The sequence below is a fragment of the Ambystoma mexicanum genome, chromosome 1q (assembly GCF_040938575.1).
Source record: "Ambystoma mexicanum isolate Mex_15411 chromosome 1q, UKY_AmexF1_1, whole genome shotgun sequence".
Taxonomy (NCBI): domain Eukaryota; kingdom Metazoa; phylum Chordata; class Amphibia; order Caudata; family Ambystomatidae; genus Ambystoma; species Ambystoma mexicanum.
The window spans coordinates 804,401,891-804,416,162 of record NC_090922.1 but is presented as its reverse complement, the minus strand read 5'-3'; the positions used below and the strand labels follow the sequence as shown (position 1 = coordinate 804,416,162).

General features: G+C 45.3%; 1 protein-coding gene across 1 annotated transcript in view; it reads left to right on the top strand.

Annotated features, from left to right (window-relative positions):
* Positions 1 to 14,272, top strand: part of LAMC1 (laminin subunit gamma 1) — a 922,342-nt gene that overhangs the window by 585,146 nt on the left and 322,924 nt on the right. Inside the window, exon 10 of the mRNA XM_069641408.1 lies at positions 3,523 to 3,712. Coding sequence (XP_069497509.1) covers positions 3,523 to 3,712 — 190 coding nt within the window. The remainder of the gene's footprint in view (positions 1 to 3,522; positions 3,713 to 14,272) is intronic.

Sequence of the window (14,272 nt, the reverse complement as noted above, 5' to 3'; positions counted from 1 at the left end):
AACACTCTTCTATCGTGTTGCCTACGTTTTTTCCGGATCCATGCTCGGGAGCGGAGCGCATGCTACACACATTGGATGTAAAAAGGGCTCTCAAGTTTTATCTTCATCGTACGCAACCGTTCAGAGAAACGAGACAGCTGTTTGTGGCCTATGGGTTGGGTGCTAGAGGAAAAGCCATTTCAAAGCAAGGACTATCAAGATGGGTGTCATCTACCATTTCGTACTGCCATTCCAGAGCAGGGAAGCCTCTTCTACGACGGCCAAGAGCTCATTCAACTAGAGCAGCGGCATCGTCGACGGCACTGTGGGCCGGAGTCCCTCTAGGGGACATCTGCATGGCGGCTACCTGGGCGACTACACACACCTTTACCCGCCATTACTGCCTGTCGCAGCAACATGCCGAAGACACCCGGATGGGACAGGCGGTGCTTCGACACCTATTCCAGTAAGGTAAGCCCCGGCTGCGGGGTTGCATCCTGTGGAATTTATGACTGTATGTGGTCCGTTTTTTCCTATGTAAACTATTACTGATGTATACATGATCATAGGGAACGGCCTTTTGCGAAGAAAGTATATGGGTTTGCATGCACACCTCCTCTTGGGGGTAGTACTGCTATGTAATCTATTCAAAGCATGTGAATCCATGAAAGATCCAATGCTGGAGAAGGGAATAGTTTCTTACCTGTAACTCCATTTCTCCAGCATTGGTATCTTTCATGGATTCACATGCGCCCACCTGCCTCCCCTGATCATGCAAACCGGTTCCCCCACTACTTTGGGGGCCGAAATCTGAGGGAGCGCGGGGGCGGGGCCTGTATTTATATCATGACGTCCTGACGGCACGGGCACGCATGATACAAAACGAGGTGGATAGGACGCATAAGCGTCGAAAAAGTTTTCCTACGGGAAAGGGTCTATATAATGTACCGGGGATTCCCAGCCTGACGACGGGGAATATTCAAAGCATGTGAATCCATGAAAGATACCAATGCTGGAGAAATGGAGTTACAGGTAAGAAACTATTCCCTTACCCACGGCCTCTGGTTGTTTATATATATTCGTCCCCTTCATCGACTACTTATCTGCCACCGCGGAAGAAAACCCCACGCTTCGACGTCTGGTGCTCCGGTTGACCACGTGGCCGCGCCTTCTGGCCTGCCTATACAGTAGGGAGAGTGGGGTCCGGGGCTCTTTCTTTTCAAGAATGTATTTCCTTCTCCCCTCTCTTTGCCCCTCTTGGTTTGCTGTTGCTCTAAAACTTGAGCTATGGACAGGATACCTTTTACATTTTGCCCTTTTAAGGGCAAGTATCCTTGGAGAGACACATACCGGAGGTGCAATAAGTGTCTCCCTCGGGATCACCACGAGGCATCCTGTCGGTCTTGTCAGCTCTTGTGTCCTTAGATGATTAAACCGTGTCTAGTTAAATGGTGGGCGACCTACGCCATGATGCAGGCCGAGCGTAGCTTCCCCTGTCGCTGCAGACGCTGAGAGTGACTAGGAACTGAGCGACAGCCGTGACTCCGACACGGATGTCATAGACCTTTCCTCTGAGCGGCCACGCTCCGAGTCGTCCGGCCCTGGCAGGCAGATCGACAGTGTACATCCAGGCAACAGGGACACACCCACCACTCACAAAGGTAAACACACAACCCCTCCCGTACCGCCCCGAACTCGTCAGGACAATTCATGACGCCAGCGGGGACCCTGACTTCGTCAACAGAGCCCGCCAATCCATAGGGTCGGCAGCCCTTCACACAACCGCGTAAGCAGCATGTGTCCCGGCACTCAACTGACCAGGGCGTCGGCACTGAAATTCATAAGGCTGTCGAGACGCCTTTTAAGAGTGCGCCGACGCAGAAGGTTCCGGCAATGTCAAAAGCTACGGCGAAGCCGCAAGAACGACCGGAACCCCTCCCATAGACGCCAAACATCTGCAAGAGTCTCGCAAAGATTGTTTCAGGGACTGGTACGCCCAAAGACGGGTCTAAGGACACGTCCACACGCCAAGAAAGGCAGGAAGACTATTCTGAGGGCCCCCAGCTACTAGCTAACACTCTCTCAGATAAATCCAGAAGGTCTAAGCATGTAGGTCCGCAAGAGGAGCCCTTCTCCCCTCCCCCCCCACCCCCCCCCCCCCCTCTAGACCCTTCTGGCTCCTCCTTATGGACCAGAGATGGGTTTGAGGGCTGTATGGATAGGCTTTCAAAATTCGTGGACTTTTCAGAAAGGTTTACCACACCTAAAAGGCCTAGTGAGGAGGACCTTTACCCCACTGAAACAAGCCCTTGGTGTTACCTGTTTTTTTTCCCGAAGCCTTAGTCGCCGACTGAGAGGACTTAGCGCTCGCTGGATGTGGCTAGAGTGCTGAAGTTTTATGTGGACCGCACAGTTTCCGGAAGACGTCGCAACCTTTTGTGAACTTTGGCCATGTGAACCCTGGGAAAGCCCTCTCCAAGGCTTCCATTTCCAGGTGGCTCTCCAGCTGCATCACCCATTGTCACAGTTGGTAAACGGACCGTTGCCTGGCAGTCGGAGAGCCCATTTAACCAGAGTGATCGCTGCAACTAAGGCGTTCCTGTCTGGTGTGCCCCTTCTGGACATCTGCAGGGCTGCTACGTGGAGGTCAACGTACACCATCACGAGATTCTACTGCGTCGACAGGGATTCTAGAGAGGAGTCCAGAGTCGGCCCAGCAGTGCTGCGCAACCTGTTTGCTTGATGGTGAGCCTGGTGAAGAGCTAAGAGATGCTTAATGTTGAGATGCTTAATGTTGAGCCTTGCCTCCTCCCATGGTTGTGCACGTGTACTGCTATGTATTCTTTATTCATGAGCATGTGAATCCATGCCATACCCCATGCTGGAGAAGGATCAAGTTACTTACCTGTAACTGTTGTTCTCCAGCATGCGTCTGGAATGGATTCACATGCGAACCCTCCCGCCTGCTCCTCTGTGGCTCTTCTCTTGGTCCTACTGCCACTTTACGTGCTACCAAATCTGAAGATGGCTGCCAGAGGAGGAGCTTAGGTAGAGGGCAGTCATTGGCTGGGGGCAGTATGACCCAGAGCTCAGTGATTGTTTCATTTCTGAACTTTTTCCTAACAACCAAACTGATTTTTTTCTTTACTGAGGATTCCCGGCCTGATGATGGGGAATATTCATGAGCATGTGAACCCATGCCAGACCCATGCTTTTTTTAGGGGTTCCCAGGAGAAGCGGCTGGGAAAAGGTCAGTTGGGGAGCCGATGGGAAGAACAGTGTTTTATTGGTTGTGGGTGACTTTTTTTTTTATTGGTGATGTACATGATGCTTCATGCCAAACTTGTCCAGCTTTTAAGCGCTTACCCGGGGAAAACCCATGCTTCAGTAGTCTTGTTCCTAAGGCAAGCGCGTTGCTCTAAAGTATCCTACCGGTCTCATCAAGTACATAAGAGCGAGTAAATAAAGACTGCTTGGTTTTTCATGCATTTGTTATTTCTGGTGACTGGTACATTAAAACCCCATCTCTCAATTTTGTTTTAGGCAAGTTCTTGGGCAATCAAGTGTTAAGTTATGGCCAAAACTTAACTTTCAGCTTCCGAGTGGACAGAAGGGACACCAGGCTGTCGGCAGAGGACCTAGTCCTGGAAGGAGCAGGTCTACGAGTATCTGTGCCTCTCATTGCTCAAGGGAATTCATATCCCAGCGAGAACATGCTGAAATATGTCTTCAGGTCAGTTTTATTGTGGCTAGTAAAACAAGATGACTGTTCACAATAGTTGGAGGAATGTAGTGCAATTTTAAAGGTTTTCTTTTGTGCAAGGTTGTCAAATCAGTAATTGTACTGCCACAATAGGCCACCTAGGCTAAATAAATCTAAGGATTTTCACATTGATGATGGAAGAGAACAGGTGCATGTAATGGCAACAGGTGCAAGGTGTCTTGTGGATGGTGTTTCAGAAGTCAAATGTGGCCAACAGGGATATTGAGGTACTTTCATGCTCTCTACATAGTACATACAAGGACTTGTTGAACACCTGTAGGATGGTAAACATGGCAGTCTTGACACTACAGGATCACACCAGATTGTAAATATATTATGAAAATACTCTGTGCTTTTAGAATGATTAACGTCTACCTTGTGCATAGAAAGTAGTGCGAGTGCACACCTTCTCTATGGGAAGAATTCCCAAAATAGTCGAAATATAAAATTAATTTGGGTGCAGATGATGTAACATTGACTTGAGGTTGGAAATACAATTGCAGTAGAAAAGTATCCAAAAGTATCAGATACTTGTGTCCTTTGCACACCTCTAGTGCTGAGAAAATCTGCTAGTTGAGTAAATAATTATACAGTTTCTTGAAAGAAATGGTAAATCATCCAGAGGTTTCTCTATAGAGTAACAATAATTGAATTCAACGATAATCCAGTAGGTAAAATGTTCCTTATGGTTGATGTCATCGGCACAGTGCGTTTCAGGATTCAAATTCCCTTCATCAGGTGCTAATTCAAAATTCTACAATATGTGACAATCGTCAATATAGCGTATAGCTGTGTTTTTAAATTATACAGAAACAAAATATCTAGTTACATTTTTCTAAAGAAGTTTCTGATGCTTGTGAATCTACTTAGAATCACATGCTGTGCATATAGTCCGACATCTAGTGGTCTTGTACATATTGATTTATGTGTGAAATGGTATTTTTTCGAGATCCAGAGATATAGCCACTCCCAGTTTAAAGGACAAATATGTGTATATACAAGATTATGGTCCATAATAAGATCAATAGTCAGGATGATCTGCCAAGTGTGCAGCATTAGCAGCTTTAGAAGTGTAGCATGCATTAATGAAGTAGGTGAGTGTAAAATGTATGTGTTCCCAGATGTTGGGTAAAGATTTGTGGTAGTACCCTTTGGGTGCACTACAACAACCTTAGCCTCCTGGTAATGTACTACAAAGGTTGGTAGTGTGGTTGAGCAGCCAGGCTCATCTCAAGAGGGGTCAATGTGAGAAGTAGGGTAGTTGCACAAAGATTCACAGTGGCAAGTATCCAAATAAACACTTACACTCAATGTTTCTCGATTAAACAATTATTAATTTAACAGTCAGTTTGAATAAGCCGCCTTCAGAAGGGAGCAATATATAGCAACACAAAAATACACTTCAAAATACACTTTCTCTAAATCAACAAATACCCATTGGGGATGGCACACAGACACTTCCTACACCCTCAGGTGATTTAAATAGTTAGGACACTGTGGACATACATTACTGTTGCATTTGGAGCGATACTGAGAAGAGTGTCTTAGAAAAGGTTATAAGAATAAAACGAGAGATCACACAAATATTCTCAAGCAGGTAAGTACTTTTTGAAACCCCCACTGCACAGTAAGTTAACCCTTTCCTGGAAGGAAGGCAAAACACACAATCGGAGGAGTCATTCAGGGAGCCAGCCTAGGCCAGTGTCAATTGGGCAAAAGTCTAGGTGAGCTGAACCACTTCTTGCAGGTGAATAAAAAGTCTTGCACAATGTTTTATATGTCTTTGCAGAAAAAGAAGAATCCATGTAGGGCCACAAGCTTGTTAGGCTTGTGAGTAGTAGAAGATGCTCGCAACTCTACAGAGCAACCAAGACAAGTTTCGACAGCAAGGCTACACAACAAGAGGCAAGTTCTCTTAGATTGTACAGTACCTTTTGGTTTGGAGAAAAAGGTGGCAGATGACTTCTGTTCCTTTGCAGCTCTACAGATCTGGTTGTTCTGGGCCTCAGTCGTGGGGACAAGAGGGAGGACTTCTAGGGACTCCTGCACTGCAATGGGCCGGTCACCGACACCAACCGGAAAATCTTCAAACAAGTGGCACTTCAGTGTTTCAGCACCTCTTGTCTACCGCAAATAGCACCACCGCGGTTTCTGGCTGTTGAGATGGGTATTCCTTGCATCTGGGGTCCAGCACTCCGAGGTGTCTCAGGCTCAGTCAGTCCTGCTTCCTGGGAGTCAGGAGGATCTTCCTGGAACTCTTGGCCAGTTTAAAAGTGATGCACTCCGAATCTAGTGTTCCTCTCCCTGGCACTTCGGTTCCTGCAGCAGCAAGGAAGTACAGCCAGCTCAGAGAGGATGTCCAGACAAGTTCACTTTGGAGTTGATTGGTCCCACCAACTCAAGGGGAGAAGTCGTCTCTGCAGGGCTTTTCTAGTCGAGGCGAATTTGGAGCTTCAGCACAGCAGCAGGGCTTCACCGGGCAAACCAACGGTCCAGGAGTTGAAGCAGGTGTCTCTTCTAAGTTCTTCAGATTAATTTGTCCAGTGGTCGACTCTGCCTTCCAAGCCAAAAAGCCTCACCTTTTATGCAGGTTTCTCCCATTCATTCCAGCCTAGCTGCAAGTCAAACAGCAGGGTGTCTGTCCTTGCCGGACAGCCAGCCGGCCAATCAACTTTGGGTGCATTCCTGTAACCAAGGGGATTAAGCACAGGGAGTTTCGGGTACCTCCCTCCCTCCCTCCCTCCCTCACTACCTGCCCCTGCCAGACACTCTGGAGCCAGAGGCAGGCTTCACTCGTGAATCCCACCAAAGACAAAACGAACAAAGGGACCAAACCTGGTTTGGCGCGCAGGGTTAATCTCAAGAAGGACCTTTCCACTGAGAAATGGTGAAAAAAGACGACCATGGCCATTTTGACAAATAGCACACAAGGGTGCTTTGCTGTAGCTGCAAACTCAGCCCGTGGTAAAAACGCACAACAGTAGTAAAAAGTATACTGCCACCAGACACTTATCGCAGAAAGGGTAACATAAAAATGATACATGAGAAGCTAGACAAAGGGTATACTAAGTAAACCCTCCGGCAGCCTATTGTAAGATAGTGTGTGCGGGGTCTAGAAAGTTAAAAAGGTAAGTAAAGTCGATTTCACTTTACTGCTCTTGTAAACAGTAGTTTATCCAAGAGAAGGTATTTAAACCTTGGGAAAATCTGAACGACTTCCCTGTACCACTGCACTGAAGGTGCTGTGTGTCACTATATTAAAAATATGCCTATGGAGTTTGTCAGACTCCAAAAACCAAAAGAAACAGAGTTCAAATCACATAAAAATGCATGAGAGAGTGGGGAAAAAGGGTCTCCCTCTCTCTAGGTAAAAATGAAAAAGTCCTAGAGTCCAGCAAAAGTGCTGGGGGTCTCTAAGGTAGAGGGGAATTAGCAGATTTCTGAGATGTCTCCCTAACGCCAGAGTTAAGAGTGATAAATAGTGAAGAAAAGACTTCATCCTCTGACTTACCTTTTAGTGAACATTGCTACTATTCATGTAAGGTATCTTTTTTAGTTTTTCTTTTCTTCTCTATTTTTGTCACTTTCTTTTAACTCTAGCAACACGTAATGTTTACACTTACCCTGAATTGCTTAGTGTTGGGGAAGATTTCCTACATTCCACTTGAGGTAAGACTTCATAAAACTGTCCCAATGGTATACTGGTAACAAACTTAGTATCAGTCTGTACTACTCATGGAACCTTAGAGTGGCAGAGCAGCCAGGCTTATAAGAGTAAGATGTGTGCTAGTTAAGTACACTACACCCAGTTAGTAAAGCAGATCAAAAACACTTACGCTTATAGATGTATATTAAAATATAGATGTATTCTAGTTATACAAGGAATGTTGTTAACATTTTTAGTTAATTAAACCAACACACACTGAATTACTTTCAGATACTTTTCAAAGGTCACTGCTTAATTTGTTATTGCTTGCGGTTACAATTGTTTGACACCAATGGCAGTTCTACCATATCATCGGTAATAATGTGCATTCGTGCACACACCAAGATATAGGGTAATTGTATTTAGTTGGCAAAACCACGTAAGATAAGGTCTTCTGGGAAGGGGAACAGTTGGTTAGTCAAGTAGTAGCAGAGCTTAAGGTTCTAGTAAAAGTCTGATCCCTAACTATAGGCAAAAGTCAGTTTGGAGACAGCGCAGTCTCACAAAGCAGTAGAAGAGCAAATGTTCCTGTGGCTACTTTGTCTCTTGGTAAGGATACTAGAAGAATAACAATGGTGGAGACCCTGTAAAAGGAAGCGCAAAGGAGGCACAAGCTGGCAGCATGGGTCAGAGGTAAGAGTGGACACCTCTATGTGCACTCCAATGCTCTGGAGCGACTTTGTGGATTAAGGTAAGCAATAGATTTTATCCCTGCAGTACCTTATGTTAGAAGAAATGTTCGTAGCTGCATTTTTCACTGGATAGCATCTATCCAGTCTCTGGATTCCTTGGTCTGGTGACGAAAGGCTGGACTTTGGTCAGGATTTCTCCGCAGAAGTCTTGAGAAAGGACCTCTAGCACAGATTTCTTTAGCTTCTCTGGTCAGTCTACAGTTTTGGTACCTTTTCTGCAGCACCAACAAAGGACACAATTCGCCTGGTTAATCTTCTTCGATTCCTGCACTCTGGTGAGGGGACTTGAATGAGTCGGATTGTGTCTCTGGAGGTTCACCTGGAGCTCAGCAAAGACTTGGATGCATTCGGTCTTGGCAAGACCATGCACTATGATTGGGTCAGAGGTCTCCTGGTATTCGCGGTTTGCAGCTCTGGAATGCCACTGCCTCTTAGGAGTCCCTCTGTCGCATAGAAAACGGAGTCAGGACCGCCGTAGTTGTTTCAGTGTTGCAAAGGGTCTGCAGGCATCTCTGGTCATCTTCAGTTTCCAGTGGTCGACTTTCCTTTCACTTCAGTGACCTCCCCTTTTTCATTTTCAGCATACTCCTCTGCAATCTGTCAGCAGTTTACAGAAGGGGGCAGGTGGATGTCCAATCAGGACAGACCCCCCAGTTGGAGCTTTTTCCATTCAGACACTCTGGCAGATCAAGGGCAGGGGAGTGAAAAATTCTCCCACTTCCTGCTTGAACACACTGGAGCCTACGCAGGGACACCCAAGGGAATCCCGCCAAAGGCAAAACACGCACACACCTTCCCCTCCCAGAATGGTAGAAGAAGGGCTAACCAAGAACCATGCTAGAAATGGCAAAAAAAGAAACCAGCCACAAAGTTAGTATGTGGAGACCCTATTGTGCACAACAGACTGTGAATACAGTCTGCGGTAAAAAATAGCAGAATAGTTGGTAGAACATGTGTCCTGGCACCAGACATAACCAGAAGGTTGTCTGTGACTAAAAGGTCACTTGAGTAGAGAGAATACTAAGTATCCCTTTGGCACGCCACGTGGGTGTGCCAGTCTCTCAGAATATAAAGTTTTAATACAGTAGTAAGGATAAGGAAAGAATCTCAAAGGAGAACCCAAAGGGTTCACAGCAACAATTCCCATATGGAATTGTGTGCTGCAATAGCAAGATACAGATGCCTTAAAAGGGATATGGAGGAAAGTAGACTCCACAGAAAAGGTAAAACACAGAGAACAGAGTTCCCAAAAGACAGTCCATGAAAATGAATGAGTGGAAAAAGGCTCCACTCTCATTCAGGATTTCAATAAAAAGGTCCAGAAGTCTAGCAAAAAGTGCTGGGGGTCTCACTGGGAGACGGGGATCAAGCATACAAATGACACATCTCCCTAGCACTGCATTCTAAAATAGTAATTGAGTGTTCATACTTATCATTAAGTAGCTTAAGGTGGATACTTGTAACTGGGTTGGTTTATTAAGGGATTTCTGAGAGTGCCACTGCCTGACTGATGAGGTGTACTACCAGTGAATTATTGATTGTATTCTAAAAGTATACACAACTTTGTTTTACTCCCTAATAATAGCTGACTGCAATTCTGAATGTGTTGTAGGTTTTTACGCAACTTGACTGCTTGTAATATAAATAAGGTTATATTTTGGGTTGTAGCCCATGAGTATTGAGTTGGTTTTTAGAATTGTGTATGAGATGTTAGTGCTTACTTTCCCAAGATTTATTTTAGCCTACTTGTATTTAAATAAACCGTTTATTGTTACAATACATAGTATTTGTGTTTCCTTGGACCATATGTATGCTACAATTTCTTTGTACCAAGCTACAGCCTGCTCTCCCATCTAAGATAAGCCTGGCTTCTGTCTACCCTACCAAATGTTTTCAGGTGGTACAGCCTTATACTAAAAGTGGATTTATGTACTGCCTCAGATGTATGGTGTTATGAATCCCTTAGTTAGACTTTAGAAAAACGGTCCTAACAGTTGTCAGTAGCCAGCAAAAGGGTCAGGCTTCCTCTGACCCCTCTCCTTTAAACCAGATTGTGTCCCCCTCTCTAAAGCTAGAGATCTCGAAACTCCTGGAAATAAAGGCCATAGAGGAGCTGCCAAGCCCCTAGGTTGGACTGGGTTTCTACTTGTCTATGCACAGTGCCAAAGTCAAACCAGGCAGGCCTGCACACCATCCTGCAGTTAGTGGATTTCAATCTCCTCCTTCCCTTTCAGAAGTTCAAGATGATTGTTGGGAATCATTTTCTATACTCTGGCCTGATGGACAGATTTATAGAAGGCCAACCAATTTTAGTGACGGGGAAAACTCTGGAAGCTGTAGCCAAACCAGTTCAAGGTAGCAAGGTGAGTGGTCAAGGCTAAGTCTCAAGATGTGGTGAGCCTGTAATGGGTCCTCAATGAGTACACACAGTGAAATTCCAAACACCCTTATAAAAATACTTATTTATGTCATAACATTATGAAAATAACTACTAGCATCTAGAATTATCAAACAAGACTAAATAAGATACATATATACATCAGAAAGGTAGAACTTTGGACTGGCTCGCTGCCTACAACTGTAACATTATCTGCAAGGACCCACAACCACTTATATGGACCGACCACTTCCTACTTTCATTTGACATCAGCACTAAAAACCCACACCTTAGTGCCCACCAGCACCAGCATGTCTGACGAGAAAGATGCGGAACATCACCGCTGAAGCCCTCATCCCACTTGTTCTACCTACTCTAAATATGGTCTCCAACTCATCGGACCTTAACCTACTAGTAGACACCTACAATAGCGCCATGACCAAAGCTATTGATCTTGTTGACCCTCTAAAACTAAGTAAAGGTAAACCTAAAGCACATCCAACTCATGGTACACACCAGAACTTAAAATTCTAAGAAATAAAAAGTCCAAAATGGAAACCCTTTGGAAAATGAACCCATCAGAGGAACATAAAATTAACCTCACTAATGCTTCCTCCCTATATAAAAAAGAAATAATTCGCACGAAGAAGGATGCCTATAAATACAAGAATAAGCAATGCTAGTTCCAGTACCAAAGAATTATTCACCATCTTGAAGGAGCTAGAAAACCCCAGTCCACCTTCAGACTTGTCCGTGAAAGACCAACTCTGGTGCACTAGTATCCAAGATGCCCCTGCGAACAAAATCACTGGCCTACAAACAAAAATTGAAAATAAAAGATACAACTTTCCAAAAGTAGCCCCACCACTAGCCCCCCCTTCCCTAGCCTACCCACCACCCCTAACACTAACTATGGCTTCACCTTCAAAAAAGTAACCGCTCTAGAAGTGCAAAAAATTAGAACTTCACTCAAGCCGTCAAACTGTAAAGGGGACAGTTGCCCTGCACATTTTATAAAAGATGCAGCAAGAGACCTCGCCCCTTTCATTTCTAACCTCATAAATGTGTCATTCTCTACCAATTCGGTACCCAATAATTTGAAAGTCATGGGTCCTCCCGCTACTAAAAAAACAGACCCTGGACCCAGCCCTCCCTACTAATTACAGGCCTATCGCTACCATTCCCTTCCTGTTAAAAATCCTTGACGGAGTTGCTTACTTGCAAATTCAGCACTACCTAGAGGCCAACCAATTACTAGGTTTGCGTCAGTCTGGCTTCCGACCTCAACATGGAACAGAAACTGCCCTTGTTGATCTTAAAAGTCAGATTGACGAAATTAAAGATAAGGGCAAGGCTGCCATCCTACTCCTTAGTCCTTTCAGCAGCCTTCGACCTGGTTGACCACAAGATATTCTGTAACCACCTCTCCCTTTGCCGCCCGCTTTCCCCCCTCTGCTGTCTCGTGTAAACAGTCCTTCCTGGCCAATAGAACCATGAGTCTTCTCTCCGGTGGCTGCAGCAGACCCCATCCCTCTCACCTGCGGTGTCCCACAAGGCTCTTGTGTTACACCGACCCTATACAATATCTTTACAAAGCCCCTCTTTGATAAACTGGACCATCTGGGTGTCACCTACACAAACTATGCGGATGACACCCAGATACTCCTCACCATCGCGGGCAACTACAATACTGATGTAGCCAGGATCAATGAAATTTTCTGTCATTCAGGCATGGATGGCCACACATGGCCTCTGCCTGAATGACGAGAAGACCGAACTGCTCATTGTTGGTTCACCGAACATCTTACAAAAACTAAGTCCCAACTATTCCAACATCATAATTGATGGCAATACCATCCCGGTCGCCAAAAATGTGAAAACACTTGGCTTCTATCTCGATGCCAATATTAACCTCATTAAACAAGTCAACTCAACTGCTTCAGCCACCGCCTATAAAGGTAAAGTAATTAGAGCTTGTAGACCATTTCTTTCTCCTAACAGTTGCCTCACGTTAGCTAGAGCTCTTATACAATCTAAGTTAGACTACTGCAACAGCCTCTACTTAGGTGCCAACCAAGCGATAATAAGTAATCTCCAAGTCCTCCAAAATAATGCGTTACGGGCAGCGCTAAACATTCCTAGGCGTGAGCACATCTCTGCCACTAGATCTACATGCAAATGGCTTATCATCCAACATAAAATTGATCTCAAAACCCTCTGCCTTACTTACAAAGCTCTCAACCATCTAGCCCCCCCCCCCCACCTTACAGATAAATTCACCATGAAATCTTCCATCAGAACCACGAGATCGTCCAATACCTTATGTCTTACTGTACCTAGATTTACCTCTAAAAGAGCCGGAGGCTCGAGCTTCACTGTCCTCGCCTCCCAACTCTGGAACTCCCTGCCATTGAATATTAAGTCCTCCAAATCCTTAGTCGTTCAGGAAACTTGCCATTGGGTGGCTTCTGACAAAAAGTCAACCGTTAATTTAGACTTAGCTATAAATTGTACATATTGCATAGGTCTCATTTTGTCTTTATCTGGTTGCTATGACCTCTGTCTGTAATTTCTGTATATATCTGCTGCCCTACTGTTATTGTTACCATGTACAAAAAGAAAAAAATGATTATTTTGCCCTGATCCCTGGGCACTGCTTTATTTCCATTGGTGGGTTAGCCACAATACCAGTGAGCCCCACCCCCTCTACATTGGCTGACAGGCAGCCCCAATGCACTCGTTGTTTGGTGCTTGCAACTTCACTCACCCGCAGGGTGATTACCTGACTCATGCTGCTCCATCGGCCACTGCCTTGGTCTCGCTGCGGAGGGACACACCCCCACAGCCGTGTCTGGTAGACAGCCTAAGTCTGCCTATCACGTTGGACCTCCTCTGCATTCATCAGAGAAGGTGCAACGGGACGTGAATCAGCCAATCACATTCTTGATTCACGAGCCACACCCGCGGCAGCCACGGCGGCATTACATGCTCGTCAGTTGTGACTCAGCATCCGCCCAGCTGAGTCAGTCTGCGAAGTTCCCATTCGTAGCGGAAAGGAGAGCACTTCACCGCTTTGTTTAATCACGCCACTACTCTACTCCAGGTAAAAGAAAGGACCGCAAAGAAAGGACCGCTTTCCATTCCTTTTGCACTCTCTCAAATGGGGTTTTCGGTCACTAAACCGCATTAAGCCTATGCTTGGGAGTTTTGCAATCGTATACCAAAAAATAGCCTTTTTTATCGTCTCACGGACTCCGCTTTCCCTGTTTTTTTTGTATTTTGGGTTGCTTTAGGCGGAGCACCACCATCACAGCATCTGATTTACTCGTTCTACACGTGAAGCAAGAGTTTTTCAAACGCGTGTTTTACTGGAAAGAGGTATGTTTCAAACCATTCCACTCACCTTTGCTTAGAAATCGCTTTCTGGCATTTACAAGTTGCCAGACAGACCAACCCATTGGTTTTTGTCTTTTTTCCTTACTGCCACAGGCAACCACCAAAACACAACAGCGGATGGTTGCGCCCTGGAGACATTGCATTCCAATCTGTGTCCTTTTTTTTCATGTGGAAGACCGCAGTCCCAACCCTAGTGGTTTTTTGTGATTTGGTCATGCCTACAATCAGGGTAAGGACCCCAGTCCCTGCTAGGGCTTTTAATCTTTGTTGGAAAATTATAAAGTAAATAATTTTCTCTGGATTTGGACTGAAGCCACTACAGATGAAAACATTCCTTCAATTTCAAACCTTGTTTTGTG